The 24,639-nt window shown below is 39.3% G+C and overlaps 1 protein-coding gene and 1 non-coding gene across 4 annotated transcripts in view; one reads left to right on the plus strand and one right to left on the minus strand.

Annotated features, from left to right (window-relative positions):
* Positions 1 to 2,748: 2,748 nt before the first annotated feature.
* Positions 2,749 to 24,639, minus strand: part of fgd5a (FYVE, RhoGEF and PH domain containing 5a) — a 69,361-nt gene continuing 47,470 nt past the window's right edge. For 2 of the 3 annotated variants that reach the window (XM_058068737.2, XM_078794871.1), the window contains 16 exons: positions 23,938 to 24,089; positions 23,082 to 23,238; positions 16,311 to 16,401; positions 16,174 to 16,224; positions 15,984 to 16,042; positions 14,125 to 14,196; positions 13,965 to 14,033; positions 9,661 to 9,744; positions 9,476 to 9,555; positions 8,255 to 8,351; positions 7,021 to 7,158; positions 6,824 to 6,926; positions 6,617 to 6,753; positions 5,786 to 5,914; positions 5,401 to 5,555; positions 2,749 to 4,163 (listed from right to left, as the gene is read on the minus strand). In XM_058068737.2, the coding sequence (XP_057924720.2) occupies positions 4,127 to 4,163; positions 5,401 to 5,555; positions 5,786 to 5,914; positions 6,617 to 6,753; positions 6,824 to 6,926; positions 7,021 to 7,158; positions 8,255 to 8,351; positions 9,476 to 9,555; positions 9,661 to 9,744; positions 13,965 to 14,033; positions 14,125 to 14,196; positions 15,984 to 16,042; positions 16,174 to 16,224; positions 16,311 to 16,401; positions 23,082 to 23,238; positions 23,938 to 24,089 (1,611 nt within the window). In that variant the 3' untranslated portion in view covers positions 2,749 to 4,126. The remainder of the gene's footprint in view (positions 4,164 to 5,400; positions 5,556 to 5,785; positions 5,915 to 6,616; positions 6,754 to 6,823; positions 6,927 to 7,020; positions 7,159 to 8,254; positions 8,352 to 9,475; positions 9,556 to 9,660; positions 9,745 to 13,964; positions 14,034 to 14,124; positions 14,197 to 15,983; positions 16,043 to 16,173; positions 16,225 to 16,310; positions 16,402 to 23,081; positions 23,239 to 23,937; positions 24,090 to 24,639) is intronic. The other variant, XM_058068752.2, reaches the window with a different exon arrangement.
* Positions 6,126 to 6,197, plus strand: trnae-cuc (transfer RNA glutamic acid (anticodon CUC)). Its single transcript has one exon. It is a non-coding gene; the product is annotated as a tRNA-Glu (tRNA).

Consider the following 24,639-nt stretch of genomic DNA (forward strand, 5'->3'; position numbering starts at 1 on the left):
AAGAGTGTTTAGCAGAGGTTTGAACAATTTAATATTTTGTAAGTCTGAAGTCTTTAATCTTAAGTCAGTTCTCAAGTCAAGACAAAACAGCTTGAATCAAATCCAAAGTCTTAGGAATGAAATTTATGAGTACTTACATAAGCACCGTTTACTGTCTCCCAGTTTAACAATGTAACGATCTATTCGGGTCGTCCGGGTCAAGTAGGGAGTCATTGATGTCAAAGTCAGAGTCAAGTTGCAAGTCATTGATGATATTGTCAAGTCAAGTGCAAAGTCATCAAAATTGCGACTTCAGTCAACCCCTCTGGTATTTACAGACATAATAGACAGAGGTCACAAAAACACGGCATGGTTTTTCAACTAGCAACAAGGATTTTGTGATGTTTTGTAAGTGGAAAAACACAGATATGTCAATGCTCTGCTAATCATGTCTGGGTTGGAAAATGGACAGATCTGATTTCAAATCATGTTGGGGGTCAGAGACACTTTTGGGAATCTTTCCTTGCCTCCGTCACCAAGACTTGCTCATGTGTGGATCCACACATGAGCTGGTTGGAAATAAAACGGACTTGACTTGCTCTGCCTACTTCCTGACTGACATGCTATCTTTATCCAAATGATCACTCGCTCTTGATCCGTGTGTATCCAGTTGCCGTCTCAATTATGCGTTATCTCGACAGCCTTTTATTGTTATTAATTATACATGCCACCTTTTCCAAGCCGAAGAGTAGATGAAATACTAAACGTATACAGTAATAATTTTATTCAACAAGACAACTCTGGTTAATTGTCTCATTAATATTTTAGATGATGCAAATTGTTTGTGCTCTTTGTAGATCTTTAAACATTCATACCAGCTTTGACTGTCTCGGTTCAGTGCTGTCTAGATTAGATGTTCGGACTCTTTGGCATAGCTAATTAAACTTATCAAAGCTGGGTTGTGTTACCCAGCAGTATAGCTGTGGTGTGGAATGAGAAACCTGCATTGATTACAGTCAGACAAGTACAAAATGTGATACTTAGTCAAGGCATATTTTCCAATGCCATATTTTCCAATAAAGTCACTTTTATGCAATTCATGGCCTTGAAGACACTGAAAATATGCCTTACATAATGATGTCGTACCGCTACACTTTCACGGAGAGGCGAGTGACATTATCTTTTAATCGGCATGACGCCGTCTCATGCAAGGTGATGTCTGGAAAATTTCCACATTCTCATGCCAGCCGTGTTCACAGGAGGAGTGCTGAGAAATAATTTCAGGAATGCAATTTGAAAAGCAAACTATCATTACAAGGACCGTGATAATGGCAGTCCTTGATAGGTTCATATGTATTGACAAACGTCATACTTTTTATTGCAGTGTAGACGACCATGGCCCTGCAAACTCACAGATATTTGGACCAAAAAAAATCAATCATTTTTAAAGCTGTCCAATCATTCTTGGTTTTGATAAATATCAGCATAAAATACAATATCGGTATCAGATATTAAAAAAAGTATAGAAATTTAGTATAACACAAATGACTTGTTATCAATGCAAAGCCCTCATTCTCACTTTCTGTCTGCTTCTCTTTACTCTTATTATGTCTACTATACTGGACTGGACATTGCTGATGTGGAGGTGACCATAGGGGTGTTATTTCATGTCTAAAGGTCTCTAATAATGTTAAAATACTATTTAGAAGGTTAAAAAAAACAGGTACAAGTAAAATGTACAGCATGTAGTTGTCCTTCAATTACCGGTCCCTCGCTAGATCACAGTTTTTTCAAGAAATTAATGAATAAATTAAATGATTGCTGTAAGCTATTGTCTGTTATTAATCAAAACATATTGAAATACAAGTGATATGGAGTAATGAAAAAATTTCGAGGCTAATTGGTTAGGTTACCACTTTGCTAGCTTGTTACCGTGGTAGCATGCTAGCTAACGGCCGTCTTGAGTATCTGCAATGTGATGTAAACAATGGAAGTTATTTTATTCCTCCTGGGATTTAATAATGTTAAAACCGTATTTGGAATGTCATAAACAGGTTTTTTATTTTCTGTTTGAGAAGAAATAAATTCAAGGCTAACTAGTTAGCTCGCTAGCATGTTACCTGCTAACTTGCTAGCACTGTCTCGTGTCCCTGTAGTTGTCTAAAGTGATGTAAATAATGAACACCGGTCGTGTAAAGGTGACTAAAGACATGTTATTTCATGTCTTCAGGGCTAGCAGGTCATAATTAGGTTTTCTATTCTCTAGATTGAAAATATTCCAATGAAGGGGGAAGACCGAGCTGTGTGTCAAAAATCCCATTTTGATGGACGTATCAATTGCTTGTGGCTTTTCGCCATTGGCAGGTCGGCTAGGAATTAGCATTAAATACATTGTCTCGTCTCATGAGTGATTTTAAATTCCGTTTTGGCTGGAAAACGAACACAATAAGTGAGAACACAAGTCCGTTTAACTATTGTTTAACAAATAAACGAATTATTGAAATGATTACCTCAAGGGAACGGCATTGTCCAGCTGTGTTGTGGCGGACACCTGCTGTGGTTCTGCTGCCCCCCAGTGGATGAATGAAGCACTACGACAACAATAATTTATTCTCACAATCCTTTAGCAATATTTCCATCAACATAACTATATTTACAATAACGATATACCACAATACTACCATTCTCTTTCATTATATTTAGACACACACAAACTCTGTATTCAATTGTTTTTGTTTCAGCACAGAACAGGACATAAACAAACAACAATTCAATTTCATCCAGAAATTTTATTTCAATATGCATCTATATACATAAAAAAAATTACAATGCACTGTATGCAAGAGGTACAATCCCATGTAACACTTCATGAAATATTGAGCTTTGGATATCACACACTCCACTTTGTGTCTTAGGTGTTTTCGTTGAAGCTACCAGGTGAGATAATAAATAGTTTAGAACACAACATAATGTTGTTGTAAGCAAATACACGTATTAATACACCCACAACTATGGATGCTGGTTAAGCATAGAAAATAATTCTCCATACTGTATAATATGATGTATTATTTTTATTTTTTATAAAAGAAGTGCCCTGCTTTAATAAAGAGCGCTAATGATTCTGCTTATAACTACATTATAGTGTGTTTATATAACAATAAAAACATGTTACTAAACTAATCGATTGGAAATTAATCATACATACCTAGATATAGTACATATATGTGATACTTTTTTTATTATTATGCATGATTCGATGTCAATTTGCCTAATTTGGAAGGGAAATCAGATCAGATTTTGAGTGCTTTTTCCATCAGCGTCTTCTCCCCAAGCAGGTAAATCAAGTATGACTTACACCAGCGGTTTATTTACAGCCCTAAAATGGCACAATATTATATTCTTAAGTTACATGGGTTGTAACTCAACACTTTAAAATACTAGATATAACAGTATAGAGGAAAAAAAAAGCACAATTTCTTCTGGACATACGTAAAAGTAGTACAGTATTGTATAACATACAAACAATGACTATTCAGTATCAGGCACATTTATCATTCATTGCAAATTGCACTAGAAGAAATAAACCGGCACTTTTGAAATGATTTAAAAAAAACCTACACATGGAAAATACAGAGTATGCTGGTGGAAGGTAGGCGTCCAGACATTCTTAGTACAGTACAACACTTTCTAGATGAAAACTGGAATTTTTTTTAAAGCTGCAGCCAAAAAGAATCCATTAAAAATGCTGATTTTGCCACATCCTGCATGTGTATTATGCTTATAAAATGCTCATTAAAATGGAACACTCAATCAATCAATCAATAATCCGATGATGTCACATCATGTTTAAAGGTAAAAAAATAACACCAGTCTGCAAAAATCGCACGATCGAGGCTTATTTTAAAACATGATGCATTCTAGCTGCTCCGGAAAAAGTGAATGCTCCTGCAAAGGCTGGTCACACACTACAGTACTAAGAAACTAAAGCTGCAGGATGATGACTCTTCTTACCACAAGGGGGCGGTCTTAGCTCAGATTCCTCTGTTGAGACATCTTCAGTGACAGGCGGTTTGTGATAAGTCTAGTTTTGGCAAAAACAAATGTATTAGTCCCATTGTTCATTGGCAATATGGTTTGCTTGTCGATGCTATAAAACTGTAGCTTCCTCGATGGCGTTGACCCATCTGAAAGACAAAAAGGAGGAATATAAGACGCTGGTGCAACAGAACTATATTTCTACTTAAAGGGAAACTGTTATGCTCATTTTTCAACCCTTTGTAATGAGTTGGGGGCTCTTTTTGAGCAGCTACACACAATAACTCGCACGGGAAAACTTTCTAGATCTTCCAGAATCTGCACCTAATCCAGCTGTATTTGCTTCGATTTGTGCTTCCCTACTGGCCGGAGACCCATGTCTTGGCGTGTTTGAACTCCGGAGAAGGCGGACGTGTGGGCTTGCCTCCAACCTCGCCTGCCCAAGGAGGAGCACTCATTGTCGGACACACTTTGTCAGAGGCACCGTTGATACGATGGACCTCAGAAGCCGGACGTGAGGGCTTGCCTCCAACCTCGCCTGCCCGAGGAGGAGCACTCATTGTTGGACACACTTTGTCAGATTCACTGTTGATACGATGGACCTCAGAAGCCGGACGTGAGGGCGCCGCGTACAAAAATATTTTTCTCTTGCTCCAATAACTCCTGCCTGAGCTTGCTTTGTAAACAGAGAAGCAGAGATTGGGGGAGGGCGGAGAGCGTATAGCACCTACAGCCACGCCCATAAGGGAGCCTGCTTCTCTGTGACATCACAAAAGAACAGTTTTGCAACGCCCTCTGAAATCGAGCGTTTTGAGACATCCCAAAACTTCTTTCAGGGCTCACTTGTAAACGTGCAAAATACTTTATCTGAAACTTTGGCATTGTTTAACACGAGAATACAACATTGTAACATTTATAGGTCAGAAAAGTGGAAAAAAGCAGTAAGCAGCGGTAAAATAGGTGTATTCCATTACGTGTAGTAATCAGCTCTCTGTTTTTGTCTGGGCCTGCACGGCGGTCGAGTGGTTAGCCCGCAGGCCTAACAGCTCGGAGACCCAAGTTCAATTCCACCCTCGGCCATCTCTGTGTGGAGTTTGCATGTTCTCCCCGTGCATGCGTGGGTTTTCTCCGGGTACTCCGGTTTCCTCCCACATTCCAAAAACATGCTAGGTTAATTGGCGACTCCAAATTGTCCATAGGTATGAATGTGAGTGTGAATGGTTGTTTGTCGATATGTGTCTATGTCATTCCTAATCTAGATGGCCTGAACCCTCACATCTTTGGATTGGTTTGACTCAGTTAATAAATATGACAGGCATATCGTCACGATATCATGATCCCGCCCTGATGTGCTTGAAGATAAGAGTCATGTGAAGAGGAGCTGACCTGCGTGCTGTGTGATGGTCATCAGCCCTGAAGCTGTAGTAGAGGGTCTTCTTGTGGTAGAGGTGGAACACGCTGCTGCTCTCATCGCCTTCGGGCCTCTCAGTCAGCTTGACGGTGAAGCCTTGCAGAGGTAGACTCTCAGAAGCCACTTTATCCTGCAAAAATGCCAGTGGGTTAAAAAGAAAATCAAATAACATCTTGTCAAAAGAACAAGGAGGGCAACAGAGGGTCCCTTAAAAAGTCACAGAAAAGTGTCTTGAAGGAATGCTGGAAATCGGAAACATGCATTTACTTGTCAGCCACACTTGGGACTGAGAGGTCAAGTGTGTGTGTGTGTGTGTGTGAGTGGTTTGGGGCTGGTTTGGGAGACTCTGTGCCCCCTCACCTCACAGGCTGTGAAGGTGTAGAGCACCTTGTCTTTGAGAAGGAACCACAGACGCTTCCATTTCCTCTTGCTCTTCTTTCGTCGCTGCAGGATGCCGCTCATGGTGGAACCCTCCACCCCAAGAGGAAACTGACATTACGGACATTAAAAAAAAAGGCATTTCAGTAACGCATTCCAAAGTAGTTGCACATTTTTACATCACATTTGCAGAGAGAATTAGTTTGTAGAGAATTAGTGACCTCTACTGGCGACACTGTCACACTGCAGCCCAAAAACATGGCACGGAGGCACAGCTGTGGATGTCATACATTCCTGAAACCGGTTTTGGAGGACCAACAGCTCCCTGGTGGTCTAGTGGTTAGGATTCGGCGCTCTCACCGCCGCGGCCCGGGTTCGATTCCCGGTCAGGGAACTAAAATTTTCCTCTCTATTGGCACTTTTTTCATGAATTGATTTAACTCATGGGTGGCACGGCACTCGAGTGGTTAGCGCGCAGACCTCACAGCTAGGAGACCAGTGTTCAATACCACCCTTCACCCTCGGCCATCGCTGTGTGGAGTGCATGCGTGGGTTTTCTCCGGGTACTCCGGTTTCCTCCCAAATTCCAAAAACATGCTAGGTTAATTGGTGACTCCAAAATTGTCCATAGGTATGAATGTGAGTGTGAATGGTTGTTTGTCTATATGTGCCCTGTGATTGGCTGGCGACCAGTCCTGGGCGTACCCCGCCTCTCGCTCCGAAGACAGCTGGGATAGGCTCCAGCAGGCTCCCTTTTGTGAGGAAAAGCGGCAGAAAATGAATGAATGAATGAATTGAACTCATATCACTTACTTGATTGAGAGAGATTGTGCTCTTCCTGCTTTTCCAAAGACTCTGCGTCTGCAGACTTTGGAAGACAGCTGACAGGGGCCGACTCGCCCGGTGGGTCCGTGGACTCGAATTGCCGCATGCCCCTGACACGCTGCAACCTACGCTCCAACACAGTGACGTAATATTAGCTTGATAGTTCGATACTAAATACAAAAATGCAAGCATCACCTCTTTTCCTGAGCTCGGCATAGCAGTGGTCGCACACTTTGGCTACTCTGTCTTTGAGGTACTTAAGTGGATATCTGTTCCTGGAACAAGCTCGACACACCACCTGTACAAGCGGTAACAGAAGATGCAAGATATGGACAAAGTGAAAATATAGCATCAATTCCCACTCAATTAAAGCACACTGATGCAATTCTAACCTTGCCACAGGCGTTACAATGGTGTCGTCGGAGAGTGAGGCTAAAGTCAGAAGTGCAATTCATGCACATCATCACGTGAGACACGGGGACCAGAACTGGAGCAGCTTCACCCAACGCCATCCACAGCTTCTCACGGGCCTGTGAACACGGATCGTACCAACGTTTGACTTCAAGAAGGACGCAGGGGTAAAAACAACACAAAACAAAACCAGTACTAGCCAAGTTAAACTGGCTCTTTAAGGTCCTGCTACTTGGGTTGGCACCTTCTGATCTGGTTGACCTAATTGTACCCTATACTCCAGGGGTCTCAAACTCAATTTACTTGGGGGCCACGGGAGCTAGGGTCTGGGCGAGACTGGGACCGCATCAGGTTTTCCAAAAAAAAAAAACGCATTTATTAAAAACAGAAAATGAATAAACTTTGCTTTGGTTTCGATTTTCTACAATAAAAGCTCTGATAAAACATTCCACTCTTCTCAAATGTCTTAATTTTTATTTTTCTGCACAAAATAAGATGAAAAATAAATAAACAAATCAAAAATGAAGAAAATCAATCAATCAGTAATAAAGAAATATAATAATAATAATAAAATGGCAAATAATAAAAACTTAAGAAACCACATATAGTTGGTGGGTAGACAAATTATTTTTTCCAGATTAAAATGAACAAAGCATTATTAGAGCCCTGTAGACATGACAAAACACGACTATAGTCACATTTATACTCTTTTTATTTACAACATATTGCGCAACTGCAGGGTCTGGAGACACATGCTAACTCGCAAACTAGAGAGCTAGCGACCTAAATGGTAGCCTTCAAGTTATTTCCTTTAAACTTAAATAGCCAAAAACTTACCACTTCCACACGGATAGGGAGGATAACTATTAACAGTTATTTAACCTTTAACATGAACATTCATCAAACGTAATAATTTTTTCTGGGTACATGATACCATACAGCATCCATATCAAACTTGCGCGGGCCACACTAACATTAAACTTTCATATCAAGGCACGGGGGCCTCAAACTAGTGTCCTGCGGGCCACATTTGGCCCACGGGCCGCGTGTTTGAGACCCCTGCTCTACATCATTACTCCCCTGCTATACTCCATCTAGAAACCTACCAAATTTCCAAATTACCAACAACAAAAAAACCCCCAACAATTTACAACTGGTATTTTAATTTGGTTGTTATTATTATTGTTATTCATCCATCATATTATTTTATCTCACCTCATTACAAGGTCCTCCGAATGTACACAGTCCTGCAGCGTGGTCCGCAATGGCTCGACTTAACGTATGGAACCAGTCCTCCCTCTCAACGACCGAGCTGACAACAACACAACACAGAATATGGTTATTATTAGTACGCAGTCATGTTTTGCATTGCATAATACTGAGCATAATAATGAATAAGGTAACCAAAGGATTCTATACAGCTTCTAGTATAATGTACTACAATAACAAACATTAAAACTCACATTGGTGTGAAAACGGATTTGCCCCCTTCCTGTTTTTGCATGTTTGTCACATTCAAATGTTTTAGACAGTTTTTAAATTAATGATGAAAAATAATGATTAATTGAGATCAGGATATAAAGCCATTTCTAAAGCTTTGGGACTCCAACAAACCACAGTGAGAGCCATTATCTACAAATGACAAAAATATGTAATAAACCTTCCCAGGAGTGGCCGGCCAACCAAAATTACCCCAAAATAGCCCAAAGGTCACAAAAAACCCCACAACAACATCCAAAAAAACACAGAGGCACTGGGCAAAAACGACCTGCACGGCAGAGTTCCAGAACCAAAACCACTCCTGAACAAATAGAACATTAAGGCTCGTCTCAATTTTGCCGGAAACCATCTTGATGATCCCTAAGTCCTCTGGGAAAATACTGTATTCTGTGGTTTGACAAGACAAACACTTTTTGGTAAAATATGGTGGTGGTAGTGTGATGGTCTGAGGCTGTTTTGCTGCTTCAAGACCAGGAAGACTTGCTTTGATGAATGGAAAGACCACAAAAGACCCCACAACAACATTCAAAGAACCGCAGGGGCACTGGACAAAAAAAAACGGCCTGCACGGCAGAGTTCCAGGACCAAAACCACTCCTGAACAAAACTAACATTAAGGCTTGTCTCAATTCTGCTGGAAACCATCTTGATGATCCCTAAGTCCTCTGGGAAAATACTGTATTCTGTGGTTTGACAAGACAAACACTTTTTGGTAAAATATGGTGGTGGTAGTGTGATGGTCTGAGGCTGTTTTGCTGCTTCAGGACCAGGAAGACTTGCTGTGATAAATGGAAGCATGAAACCAAAAAATCCTTAAGGGGAATGAGAATGTCTGGCTATCTGTTCGTGACCTCAAGCTGTAACCAATTTGGGTTCTGCAGGAGAACAATGATCCAAAACACACCAGCACCAGTATCATATTGTGAATTCCACTTACCTGGCAGAGAGTATGATGGTGATGTCAGACACCTCAATCTTCAGGCAGTTCAGCACGCTGTCAAGAACGGGTTTGCTCACCTGCGGCGTGCCAAGGGAAATAGATCAGTCAACAATCTCCGAGCCATAAAGCTGAAGTTGTGGCAAAACTGTCTGACATTGTGAGATATTAAAAAACGAATGTACCTTCATTCCAGACAGAGATAAAGTGTTCTTCAGCCTGTATTTCCCATCTTGCTGTGGGTAGGTGTACAGCATTATGTCATTCATCTGTTGGAAACAAATCACAGCCTAAATCAGTCATTCCCAAAGTGTGGGCCGCGGCCCCATGGTGGTACTGCAGGTGGGCCGTGAGAGGTCATTAAAAATATGATTCATTTTTGCAAATATTATTTTTTTTAATTATTTGTATTCATTTATTTATTAATTCGGTCTTGTGTGTACACCACAGATTAAAAGTTTGGGCTTCCTTTATCTCCTTGCTTGCATTTCAATCCTGAATATTAATCATATTAATCATAATACTACCACTAATAATAATAATGATTATGATTATTATTGCTTGTTCCACAGCACTTAATAAAAATAATTATCATTATTATTTGTATTATTCTAACAATAATAAATTATTATTATTATTATTATTATTATTACTATTATATTATAAATAATAATAATAAAAATACCAACTAATTATTATTAATAATTATTATTATATTCTAAATAATAATAATAACAATACCAATTAATTATTATTATTGTTATTCTTATTATTATAACGCAGAATTTAGGCTCTGTACTGTACTTTGTACTGTACTGTACTATGGACTAGGACAAAGGTGGGCCGCAGACATTTTTTAGATTTTCACGTGGGCCCTGAGTCTGCACGATGGACGAGTGGTTAGCGCGCAGACCTCGCAGTGAGGAGACCTGCGTTAAATTCCACCCTCAACCATCTCTGTGTGGAGTTTGCATGTTCTCCCCGTGCATGTGTGGGTTTTCTCCGGGTACTCCGGTTTCCTCCCACATTCCAAAAACATGCTAGGTTAATTGACGCCGGAAGACAGTTGGGATAGGCTCCAGCACCCCCTCGACCATCGTGAGGATAAGCGGTAGAAAATGAATGAATGAATGAAATGGGCCCTGAGTTGGTAAAGTTTGGGAAGCCCTGGCTTAAATAAATGCACCTCATATTTCGACATGCAACACAAACCACAGCAAATCCTTTGTTCCTTAAAAAGAACAGTAAGTCATTGCGACATAAATAAGTGCTAAGTCACTTCCTTTCCCAGAGCTCACCCAAGTAACTATGCCATATCCAACTCCCATGTACAGCATGTACAAAACAAAAAATAAATAAGGTCATAAAGGCGTTTATTTGCTCTGAAGAGCAGAGTATTGTGATTCCTTGAACACACCATGAGTCCATTGTGTTATGGATGAGAGGTATTTCATTTCTCCACTGAAAAAAAAAAAGCAGAGATGACATAATTGGTCACACCTAATGTGTGTTCTAAACATCCGCTGGGGCCATAAAGACAGCATCCAGGAATTCTCCTCCCTGTTGTGGGCTCCAGGCCTCCCCTTTGCTCTCCCAGCATTCTTAGCCTGCACTGAGAAGCGTGACTGGGTGGAACACGCCACCATAAACACAACACAACAAACAAGAGAAAAATATCGCTTTGCCTGATGGACTTTTGAACATAACAATACTTGATAGCCGACCTGACCTCTTGGTGCCTTGCTCCACCTTGCTCGTTTACTCAAAGATTCGTCGCATATACTTTCAATCTTCAGCCTACTAGTGCGGCTAATTTATGGCTAAATTCTAATCTTGTGACATCTCCTGTACTTCAAAATACTACTAATTGTTTAAATATTGTGCCACTCAGCGAAGGAACAACTCACGAGCTTGTCCACCAATTGGAAGTCAGCGGAGGTCAGTATATACAGCTCTAAATTCATCACACAGCAACTTGATACTGAAAATGTATATAAACAAATCTATGAACATGTCCCTATATAATATAAAAAACACAAAACAACATTTTTAAGTTTTCCCATATGGCCTTGCACTTGAGCAATGCATTCATTGCAGCGCTGCAATGACGTCAGCTTCCCTCTGCTCTTGGGAGACATTAGCTTTGTATGCTCCTCCAGTGAAATAGTTTTCTCAAAAGAAATCAAACTTGTATTGTATGTTTCTATATTTCCAATGTATGGCATTTGAGTGTTAGTTGCTGTGTGATGAATTTAATGTTATTTTTAAAGATGCAACCGCGAGTAATGACCTCCTGCAATTTCCAATGTGTTAATAAGCTCATTGTAAACTCAGGATTGATACACCGGAATTTACAGTACTATCAAGTACACAGTACACATACTGTAGATACACACTATTGTCATTTTACTATGATATATGGGTCAATTAGTCTATGTTAAAATCATAAGAGTTACTCTCGTACCCGTGCAGCTTGCTATTGGATAAAACTAATTGAGTGGGCTTCTCTATTTCACGGCAAGTGTTTGTCTAACACCCCACACCCCACACCCCGCACCCCGCACCCCACACCCCTCCAAACTCCTCAACCTTCCCCTCCCTGCATTCTGCAGGGTGTCCGTCCTTCACATTGCTGTCAGTCCCCTCTCAATACACAGGAAGCCAGCATCCAGTGACCCACACCAAACATCCTGTAAGGAAGCGGGGCCCTGGAAAACAAATCCTGAGAGGGGAGGAGAGTAGAGAGGGAGGCCCTTGCTGGTGGGTGTGGTGCCTGGTGGAGATTTTACAACTTTGGATATGTGCCCTTCCCTGGTCACAGACTTGACCCCTGCCCCAAATCCCCTCATGTTTCTGTGGTATTGTTTTGTAAAGTGACTCAATGATATGTAATATGCAGTATTATATAGTAATTATCTGAGTTACAGTTGTGAGTTGAATCCACTTCAAGTCCTGACTCCTGGTTCATGTTAGACACCTTGCACTCCTCCTCCACGTTCCCCTTGAGGCTACTGAGTTGGAATAAGGAGCCATACTTGGCCACTCCATCACCTTCAGCTTCCTCCGCAAGGCACTTATCAACTTGGAGGTGTTTTGGAGTCTGTTATGTTGGAAAGCTGCCATGTGGCTCAGTTTCCACAGTAAGGAGATCACATATCGGGTCAATAGTCGCGTGCATGAAAATCAAAATCAGTGAGCCCAAGAGTCAATCCCCTATGAACAGAAGGGGAAAGGAGGCCATGATGACCTGCTCTGCTCTGCTCTGCTCTGGCTCGGATTGGCTCAGTTTAAACGCCCGCCTTGTCCATGGCATGACCAATACGAGGCAGAGTAAGGAGGTGGGTCATCATGGCCTCCTTTTTACCTCAGAGCAAGTCAGAAAATTTGTTAGTGGAGAAAGTTCTAATGTTAACAGAATGAAGTCAGAATATTTCTGGAATAAAGTTAGAATGATGAGAAAAAAAGCTGTATTCTAATTCGACCACCACAAATACACAAATTTAGGAAAATAAGCTTGTAACATTATGATGAAAAATTAATGATATTTTAGTAGCATAAATGTAAAATATAAACAAAAATATATTATTTTCTGTAATTTTGGGTAAAATTACGTCGGGGGAAAAATTACAATATTGTGGGAATAAAGTAAAAATATTACCGGAATAAAATAATCATATTACAAAAAGAAAATTTATGAAGATTATTTAAAAAGAAATGCAAAATATATATAATACAATACAATATAATATAGCCCTGTGATTGGCTGGCGACCAGTCCAGGGTGTACCCCGCCTCTCGCCTGAAGACAGCTGGGATAGGCTCCAGCACCCCCCGCGACCCTCGTGAGGAAAAAGCGGTAGAAAATGAATGAATGAATGAATATATTATTATATATATTACATATATATAATTAAAAAATGTAAACGTGGAATTATTTAAACAAAAAAGTGTGAAATAACTCTAAATATGTCTTACATAAATCATTAACCAACCCATGAATTATTTTGGTCTTAATTGTGGTGTACGCATGAAAATAATCAACACTTCATTGAAGAATTTGATGAAAAAGATACCTTTTTTTAATCTGATAAATATTTCTGAGGTGGTTAACCTCCATTATCACAGATTCAGAACTAAAAAACAAAAAAAAAACTATCCAGACTTTGGCTGCTCAAAACACCTCTAAATCTCACTAATTAACACACTGAATCGTGTTAAAAGCCTCGGTGTGTAGTTGCCAAGCAACCTGCTACCCAGCCAGGAAATAGTCATGCACATAGGTCTCTATACAAGCACAGATTTTATTTCTCCACAACTGAGATGAGGTGTTAATTAGCACGCTACGGGCTAGGGGTAAACGCCTCTTCTCTTTCTCTTAAGATGACGAACCTCTGCATTTTAGCGCTAATTGAGGGGTACCAGAAGGTAAATGACGATGATTAAACATAAACTTTATTGTTTCAACATAATAGAAAAAGGCCAAGTGTTACCAGAAATAGATGTCGGGGCTGTCTGCTTTTCCTTGAGACCTTCATGAGCGTTCCTTCCTTCACAAACATCTACCAAGAGAATCATTGTTCCCACATTAGAAACAGTTGCTACTTTCAGCAAGAATGCGTTTATTGGATCACGTAGGGGGTTAACTCTCACCCGGCCCGGCTTCAGGAGGTCCCTCTTGCCCTTCATGCTGTATTCTATATGGACCATACGAAGCAAGTTCTCCTGCAAAAAGACATTGTGTGATTATCCAGTCGGAGAAGGAAATGTTTGTTTCTGAATGAAGAAGGAGGCGGAAAAAGGGATGTGATAGTGAACGCTGCTGAATAGTGGGGTACAGAGATAGAAGGAGCCTGTGTTGACACTGTCTGACAGCCTATGTGTGTGTGTGTGTGTGTGTGTGTGTGTGTGTGTGTCGGAGCAGTGTGATAAACAGAGGAGGCAAGCCAACGCAAGGAACAGGGAGATCGTGACGGTAGGAGGCGAGACAGACACAGCAGGGGGAGGATTTGGAATTATCTCCATAAAGAGCTCATGTTTGAGAGAGGGTTCGAATCTTGTTCACTCTTACAATGACCCCCTTTGTAAAGATACACGTGGGACCTTGATGATGCATGACATCAACTATGTTCATCATCGATAAGGAGGGATGGACATCAGCTGTTTCATTCATATTTAAAGGCTGTAAAAACCCTCACAAAAAATCACATTTCTCTCTTGTTTCAACACAAGAAATTAAACAAACTCCTTACTTCTAAAATCACAAATACTTAAACTTGCTGATATAATTAATTTTCAAACAGCTAAAATAATGCATAAGGCTAAAAATAACCAATTACCTAAAAATGTCATCCAATAAAACACTTCTATGCTAGGACTACGTTAAAAAGCCATAGCATTTCTGTATGTGGAATCAAACTATGGAATGGATTGAGTAAGGAAATCAAACAATGCACAACGATGAGCCAATTCAAGAAACAATACAAGCAGTTGATGTTTGCTAAATACAAGGATGAAGAGTCTTGAACCAGTCATGATGTGCTATATATATCACTATATTGACACTTACTATGGTACCCATTATGTCATTGGATGGTCATATCACCTCGTACTTGTGACAAAAAATAAATAAAAATACAAAAAAAAAATTAAATTAAATAAAATTAAAAAAATAAAAATACAAAAAATTTAATTAAATAAAACTAAAATAAATTAAAATACAAAAAAATAATAAATACATAAAAACTTAAATTATATTAGAAAGGCAGGAAGAGAACATATGTAACAGTTACTGATTGTAAAAGTACCAGATGGAGGGGTAGGATTTAATAAGCTTTACTTCTTCCTACTCCTTTTGGACATGTGGAACTGGGAACTGATTATGGGATGCACTCACTGATGAATCTTCAAATGAAATAAAACCATTACCATTCACTTATTTCACTCATCTGACCGTGCCTCACCCTGGCGGCATTTGACTGTAGCGTTTTTGTATCCTAGTTAAACCGTATTGCTCTTGTTGTTGTATTTTACACACATGGTTAGCTTCTTCTAATCGTTACAGTATTGGCGGTTAGCAAGCAACTCGCACAGTTAGCTAGTTTGGTAGCCATGTCCACAACAGGAGCCAATCAGGACGCATGAGACAACGGACGGTGAAGACAGAAAAGAGAGAATAGAAAGACAGCGCTGCCTATACAGTACTCAACTTCCCACACTGCAATTATTTATAAAGGGCCAGGCTACAACGTTCATATGCTGCAGATAAAAAAAAATCTGCCAAACAGCGAGTCCACAAAAGGTGAATCATTATTTGCACGCCATTGTAGCCACAACACATGACGGTGAAAAACGAATAGCGTGAGGTTCCCTCGGGCATTCATGTCAATGCTAGCTGAATCTCTGAAAATTTGGGAATGTGTCACAACATCGCCTTTGTGTCACACCCGTAAGCATGCTGACATTTTAATATTTCTCAGCACACATATCAGTTTTATCCGGACTGAACTCACCCCCTGTTTCAGATGATCATTGGCCTGGTCCGCCACCTCGGACACCATCACCAAGGCAGCTTAAAAAGAACCAAGAATTAGAGTTATCAGTGAACGTAATAAAGACAGTAAACTGTAAGCGGTTGCATGGAGCCAAGCGAGTTTTACTGTAGCGTTACGTCATCGAGGCAAATGAATATGACAACATTACCTTGAGTGTCCTCGTATTCTTTAGAATCAGGTGAGAGATTATTCAGATAATCTGCAAATGCAAGCAAAAAAAGGTCCAACTTAGTCTCCTAAACATATCGCCTTGCTACTTGATGTCTCAGTGCCTTGGTGTGTTACCTGTGAGAAGCATGCGGTATTGCAGTACTCTCACGATGACCTGCAGTAGCTGGTGCTTCAGGGGGACTTCAGCATCTTCTGGATTCCTCTTCTGAAAGATAAAAAAACATATTTTTATACTTGGTGACTGAATAGAATTATTGATAGCAACTGATGGCAAGTCTGTGCGGAGTTTTTGCCCAAGTATTCTGGTTTCAGTTAAAGAACTGTTGGGTTTACTGGATACAATGAATCAGGGGTGGCCAAATATTACATATTATTATTAATAAATTCCCATAATATTTTGTGTAATATCATGACTTTTTCCCCCAATCTGATTTTTCAAAAATGTGACTTGTTTATTTCTCATAATATTATGACTTTATGATATTATAACTATGCGACTAAAATGACATTATTCATCCTCATAGTTTAAAATAACATTTTTTTCTCTTAATATTTTGACTTTATTTTGGTAAAATTCCAGCAGTTTTTCTTGTATTGTTTGTGTTTTTTTTTGTTTTCCATCTATTTCGACTTTCTCTTTGTAAATATTCTTATCATAATTATTAATGTATAATATTTTGACTTTATTCTTGTAATATTTTTTCTGCATGCTAATTTAAAAATTACAACTATATTTGTTATTTTGTTTACAATGTAGTAATAATATAATGATAGCAACATTAATATAATTTATATAATAATACTACAGTAATAATATTACAACTTAAAAAAATTCAACTTTATGCTACTAAAATGACATTATTTTAAAACGATAATATTATATTACTTTGTATAAATTCCGACCAATGTCCATTCGCCCATTTCATTATATACAACATTTATATCAACAATAGGTTCCATTTATTGGTCATTTAGAATTATTTTGCATTGTTGTCTGCTCGTAAAACTACAATTCCCAGTCCAGGGTGTGCCCTAAGTCAGCTGGGATAGGCTCCAGCATACCCCCGCGACTCTATAGAAAACTACGATTGTATTTTTGGTTAATATTTGTGGCTGTTTGAAGCAGAGACACTGGATTATTGATTTGGTCTTCATACAGGGTACCACTATAATAATACTGTATGTACCACCAGCAAACTGGGACTCTGTATGCTAGAGTGTCAAGTACTTAATGCTACCTTCACTTTAAACTCCAGCAATATCAGATTCCTGTTGTGTAAAAGACACAAACAAAACCAGTCTTATGCTTGCCTTACCCAAAAGCAAACATTGATTGTCTCTAAAAACAAAAGTCAAGGTCACAGTAGCTTAGAGAGTCGTATGGGTCAGGGTGACCTTCACATCAGACAAAAACCTTAACAAGACCCATTCTTTTTCTCCGATATGTCATTTGCAGGAGAATGGGCGCCTGGCGCAGGAAAATCAATCAGAGTGTAATTGTCTCTGACAGGTATTTATGCCCTTAGACATATACAGACTGATTGTTTTATATCAGTCTGTCATAAAAAGCCACTTTTTGTCTCTATTATTTGTCTTTTTTCCCCCCCATCTCTACATGCGTAAACCCACTTGCCGCTACAGCATCTGCTCCCTTCAAGTGTCGCGTGTAAATTGTCATCCAATTGACAATTCTTCAGAGGAAGTGATTTGCTGATGCGTGCCAAAGATGATAATTAGCATTCGGCTTGTTTGGGCTTGTGAGCCAGAGAAGAAGAAGAAGAAGAGTGATGCTTCACGCTGTGATGCGCAGACACACAAGACACAACGTGCAAACACGCACCGACAAACAAATACACCTTTCAGCCTCTTTCACGGTCAGCTGATTTGCTATCCGCGCACACAAAACTCATCTAATTGGGGGGTTGTAAAGGAGTCGGCTTCTCTAATGACTTTCTGTCCACCTCATTGCCCGGCTGCGTTTACTACAGGGGGGGGATTCACTCCATCGCCTTCCACCTGCTGCACGGCTTGACCTTGATGTTCAGGCTTAAGGTAGCGGATGCACTGGAGTGGGCATTTAGAAATAGATTCATAAAAGCGGCTTCACAGTTTTTCTCGATTGTTTTCTGAAAGGATACCTCATATTCTCAGGACTCTACACACGAATCCAAAAATCACTCACACATTTCTGAAAACCTCTTCAATTCTCCTGCAATATGAAACTTTACATCCAAAACAGTCTTCATTCTTGTCAAAATGGTGTTTTGTCTCCAAATGAGGCACACAAATACTATATGAACAAACATTTATATGAACCAGTTACCAACACTGATGTGCTCAGTGTAAAACACTGTGATTACATCATATTCATCATGACTCGGGCCTTTTTGTGTTCAGTGTGACGCTTCTTGCAAAATATTTTAGAATTGTTTTTTGGTATTTTTTTTACTCAGAACACAAAATTACACAGAAATATATATATATTTTTCACATTTTTTTTGCATCTAAATGTATATTCAGTTAAAGAAATAATGTAATGTAGATGCAGACCACTGTATGTGGAACTTTGTGTTGTCTGTGATGAACATTGTTTTTCTGTGAAAAAAAAAAAAAATTCTGTGTAATTTAGTGTTCTGAGTCAAAAAAATACCAAAAGCAGCAGGGGAAATATCGCCGAGCATGGCGAATCCAGCCATGGAAAAGCATCCGCTGGAATCTCTCTACATGCATCTTCCATAGCTTGGAGAAGGGGATTGTGTGTTTGTGGATTTCTGACCCTTTGCCCAGCCTCCCTCATTGTTAGACCGCTAATTGTAAAAATGTGTAAACAAGAAGTAAACAAGAAGTTTACTTCATGAAAATGGTGCCAAAACTCAAAAGAATTGTGTGTAGTGTTTTGAAAAAAGTGTGTTGTAGATCTGCAGTCTGAGTGTAAAGCAGGAATCGTGCTTATAGTTTAGCAGACTTGGTTCATGGAGTTGGTGCATTGGTTATATGTTGTGGTCGTTGGGTCTCAGGTATCACAAATTGTGTGTAAACAATGGAGAAAAAGTGTAAATGTGTGTGTGTGGAGCCGAGGTGGCCAATGTTTATAGAGGGTGCGGCAAACAAGGAAGAAGAAGCCGTGGAGAGAAAAGGCTTTAATCCTGTTAGCTCTGATCTGATCAGGGTCTCGGGCTACTTCATCACTGTCACCACATCCACAATGAAATTACCACCACTTCTATTCCCGGGCTTTACCTGGCAACGATGAACGGGAGAGTGAAACGTCTTAATAATTATATTAGAAATATAGCAATTTATGAAAAGAACAAGAGAGCAAAAAACAAATAATGGGCGGAAGGTCCGGTGTAGCCACTGACCCGTACAATACTCCTCCTCGCTCTCCCTCGGTGGTCCTTCTCCCTCATTACAGCGGGGTCACACTCCCCCCAGTCTAGTCCCAAGGCGGTGCTCCGACACAACACAGCATCCATCAATATCTTTCACAACACACAATACTCCCAACAATGGGAGGGTGCAGGGACAAATCCCAGGACTTATGTATGTGCAATATGGGAAAAGCGGTATGCAACGTGCATATACGGTGGCAGTCGTGGGGGAATCCGCCAGCGCTATTAAACATGCCTGTGGGCAACGATACACCTTCTCAAACACATAAAAATAAACCGTCCTGTGAAAATACAATATATTTTCCACGCGTTAGCCTTTCTCTGCAGATCACTTCATTTACTGCTGGTGCCAATTAGTGTAACTCAACCTCATGAAGCAAAACATGAAAAGGCCCATTAGGTGTAACTTTTATGGATACAATGAATCAGGGGTGGCCAAATGTTTTCCACCGAGAATCACATATTGAAAAATAAAAGGATGCAAGAGACACTTTGATATCTTCTAACACATGTAAACCATACTAAGAGGTTTATATTTATATTCATTCATTCATTCATTTTCTACCGCTTTTCCTCACGAGGGTCGCGGGGGGTGCTGGAGCCTATCCCAGCTGTCTTCGGGCGTGAGGCGGGGTACACCCTGGACTGGTGGACCAGCCAATCACAGGGCATATATCGACAAACAACCATTCACACTCACATTCATACCTATGGACAATTTGGAGTCGCTAATTAACCTAGCATGTTTTTGGAATGTGGGAGGAAACCGGAGTACCCGGAGAAAACCCACGCATGCACGGGGAGAACATGCAAACTCCACACAGAGATGGCCGAGGGTGGAATTGAACCCTGGTCTCCTAGCTGTGAGGTCTGCGCGCTAACCACTAGACCACCGTGCCACCCCGTTTATATTTATATATATTTCAGAAATAATTTATATAAACTTCAGTCTTTGCTTTTTTAAAAAAAACAATTTTACTGTAATTTTTTTTATTTTCCAAATATTTTAACTGTCTCCTCGTAAATTTATGACTTTCATTCATTCATTTTCTACCGCTTTTCCTCATCATGAGGGTCACGGGGGCGCTGGATCCTATCCCATAATATTTTGTGCAATATCGTGACTTTTTCCCCCAGTCTGATTTTTCAAAAATGTGACCTGTTTATTTCGCATTATGTTATAATTTTATCATATTTTAACTCTATGCGACTAAAATGACATTATTTGTCCTCTTATAGTTTTATTTTCTTTATTTCTTTAGTTTATATTATGACTTTATTTTGGTAAAATTCCAACTGTTTTTCCCGTATTGTTTGTGTTTTTTTTTGTTTTCCAGCTATTTTGACTTTCTTCTTGTAAATGTTCTTATCATAATTATTAATGTATAATATTTTGACTTTATTCTTGTAAGATTTTTTTTCTGCATGCTAATTTAAAAATGACAACTGTATTTGTTATTTTGTTATTTTGTGATTGACATCGACCAAGTGAAGAAAACATGCGGTAAAATATCAGAGGTCAGTGCTTAGCATACACGGCAAAAGCCAACATCTCACATTAGCCTTCTTTTTATGTTAATTAGATTGTCTGGCGTCAAGGAGGGAGTACTTTTTTTTTCTGGGATGGGGCAGCTGCTGTTGAATATTCATGAGTGGAAACAGTTGATGCATTGTCCACCTGCCTTTCTTCCCAAACTAGACATACAGTGGAACCTTGGTTAGGGTCATTAATCCATTCCGGACCATTCAAAACGTACTCTAACCAAATACATTTTTCCAATTACTGTAAGACTACTTTTTTTTTTACGTTAAAACCTACATCTCATACAGCAGAGTGGCTAATTTATGGCTATGTTTGAATCTTCTGACATTCAGAACAACTACTCATCGTTTAAGTCAGTGAGGAAACGGTAGCACTTTCTTTGGCAACAACCAATCGCAACCTACAAGTGAAATCATGACGAGCTTGTCCACTCATTGGACAATTCTAGGAGGTCATTACTCAATATAACAGTCTCATGGTGTCATCTTACAAAGACCGAAAAACAATCATCACACAGCAACTTAACACTCAATATAGGCAGGAACCAATATTTAAAATAAAAAAACAAGAGCTTAACTTTATCCCATAATGCAGTTGCTCCCAGCAAAGCATTTCATTGCTTATTGTTGCCTGGGTGCTGCAGTCTCTGTCCATCAGAGGGAGGCTGACATCATCGCAGAGAAAAAAATGCACGATGGCATTAAGATATGATAATGGTAAGCGTCTGCTTAAGTTCATATTCATGAAAATGGCAGAAAATGCTTGCATGCTCACGTTAGCTAACATGTTAATGTTAGCATGTTCTCACCTAGCATAAGAGTGTCTACCTATGGAAATGGATAAAAATGCTACTTTGTTAATGTTAACATGTTAATGTTAGCATGCTCTCACCTAGCATAAGAGTGTCTACCTATGGAAATGGATAAAAATGCTACTTTGTTAATGTTAGCATGCTAGCAATGCTAACATGCTAATAGTAATATGCTAACACCTAGCATGATAGTGCTAAGTATATAAGTGTCTACTTACGAAAATGGATAAAAATGCTATTATGCTAATATAGAAAGCTAGCAACGCTAAAATGTTAGCATACACCTAGCCTGACAGTGGCAAGCGTTTATATACTGTATGTGTCTACCAATGGAAATCGCTAAAAATGCTAGTATACTAACATTAGCATGATAGTGATGCTAACATGCTAATGTTATGACCATAATTACAAGCAGAAATGCCAAAAAGGTTCCACTGAATCTTTGTGTCAAAAATGTCCATTAAATCAAAACCAGCAACATTTCTATGCAAGTTTTTACCTTCTCCTATAGTAGACGGAAAACTGACCATTAATTATCAACAAAAACTATAATTTACCAAGGAAATAAATTACATATTGAGCTTTTCTATTCATCCAAGGTGACCCACACGTGTTCACAAAAGCACCTTGCACTGGAAATGAAAATGCGATTGCTGCAAAAAAGGGTTATCTTCCCTGGCTATCTTAATATCCTGTCCTTTTTTTTTATTAAAGCTGTCAATGCACCCATTAACACCAGCGTGTGCACGTGCTTTGACAATGTGTGTATAAGTAGTGCTGATGAAGTGAATCAATACAGTTGCAATACATAGGACTGTTAAAGAGTGAACAGCTGAATGTTACTCTTTTTACACCACAGATGAAGAGAAAAATTGTATCGAGTCGTTTTAAAAATGGTTATAGAGGACGAAGACAAATCTCCTGGGTGAGTACAAAATAGTATATCACATTTCATCTTAGCACAGACGAAACACCTTCATAAGTCAAGTCTGGGATTTAAATTAAACAAGGGTTGCGTGCAATTATTTAAAAAGATAAACACAACAACAGGGGTCGGCAACCTTTTTGCTAAGAAATGCAATTAAAAATGTCCCTCGGCTACAAGCTTTCATAAAGGACTAATGAAGACAAAGTTTTACCTCAAATTTCTTGACAAAGCTGGCAAAGGCGGGGTTGGCTCTGCAGCTCCCATCCAGCAAGGACATGCTGCGATCATACTCCGAGATGAAGGTGTCAAACACCTTGAAGTCCTCACGACGTGACAAGAGGACATCCACCACCTGTTGGCCGTCCTCCCTACAGAAGAGAAGAAATTGACGTGAAGTGAACATCTTGTTGTGACGACGTCATGTGCAGTATTTCTCACAAATTATTGATATTTTAGAGTAGTTTTTACATTAACATTAAAATGTGTCCAAAATGTGACTTAGGGGCAATTGGTAGCCCGCGGCTGTTTTTTTTATAAAGTAAAAAAAATAAAGAAAAATTCTAAAAAATTACCAGAAATTTTGCAAAGTATTAGCTAAAATTTGAAATCTAACAAGAAAGCAGAAATGGAAGAATTTTACGAGAATAAACTCAAAATATTAAGAGAACAAGCTTTATTCTAACTTGAATTTTACACAAACACATGTAATATTATGACTTCACTTTAGTACTATAGAGTCAAATATTTTAATAAAATGTGTGTTTTTAAAAATTATATTATGAGAAACAAAAAAAAAACCCCAAAAGAAAAAAAATAGGTTGGGAAAAAAGTTACAACATTATGGGAATAAAGTCAAAATATTATGGGAATGAAGTCATAATATTACGAAAATAACATTTATGGAAGTTGTTTAAGTTATTTGAAAACAAAAACAACAGCAAAAAAAGGATAAAGGAGCAAAAAAAAATGCCTTATCACATACAGTATATTAGCCACATACATGTTAAAATATCAATATAAAATATGAAAGCAGCCCTATGCATTTTTAAAATGAATAGCTTGCGTACCAGTGACTGATGCGCTCCTCCAGCTCAGCCAAAATGTTGCTATGGAGGGTGAAGACCTGAGGAAGAACACCCAATATCTCCTCCAACCTCTGCTCCTCCACAACCAGGGTGCCGTCCTCACCCACCGCCTCAGCCGCCGCTGGTCTGAAGTCCTTCAACACAAGAAAGGGTGCAAGGTGGTCATTTGATAACATTCTATGAGTAGGTTTGATAGAAGAAAACAACAAGCAAGAGGATGCAAAGACTGGAGGGTCAACTACACACGGACTTCGCAACTACTTTGATAGACCATAATTCCATAGTGTTGGAATGTGAGGGCCAACAAAGTGCATCGAATTTATTTGTGGCGGTCCAAATTTATTTTGTAATTTGGTGAGCTGGAGCACATGGAGAACATTAAACATCTTATAGTTAGTGGATAGTTTTGACAACTTCTTATCCCTGAAGGCTATTGTTGTCAATAAAGTTTTTTATTTATTACTAACAGCTCTCGGCTGCACGGCGGTCGAGTGGTTAGCGCGCAGACCTCACAGCTAGGAAACGCAGGTTCAATTCCACACTCGGCCATCTCTGTGTGGAGTTTGCATGTTCTCTCCGTGCATGCGTGGGTTTTCTCTGCGTACTCAGGTTTCCTCCCACATTCCAAAAACATGCTAGGTTAATTAGCGACTCCAAATTGTCCGTAGGTATGAATGTTAGTGT

The sequence above is a fragment of the Doryrhamphus excisus genome, linkage group LG11 (genome assembly GCF_037039965.1).
Source record: "Doryrhamphus excisus strain RoL-2023G ecotype Guam linkage group LG11, RoL_Dexc_Guam_v1.1, whole genome shotgun sequence".
In the NCBI taxonomy this organism is placed as follows: Eukaryota; Metazoa; Chordata; class Actinopteri; order Syngnathiformes; family Syngnathidae; genus Doryrhamphus; species Doryrhamphus excisus.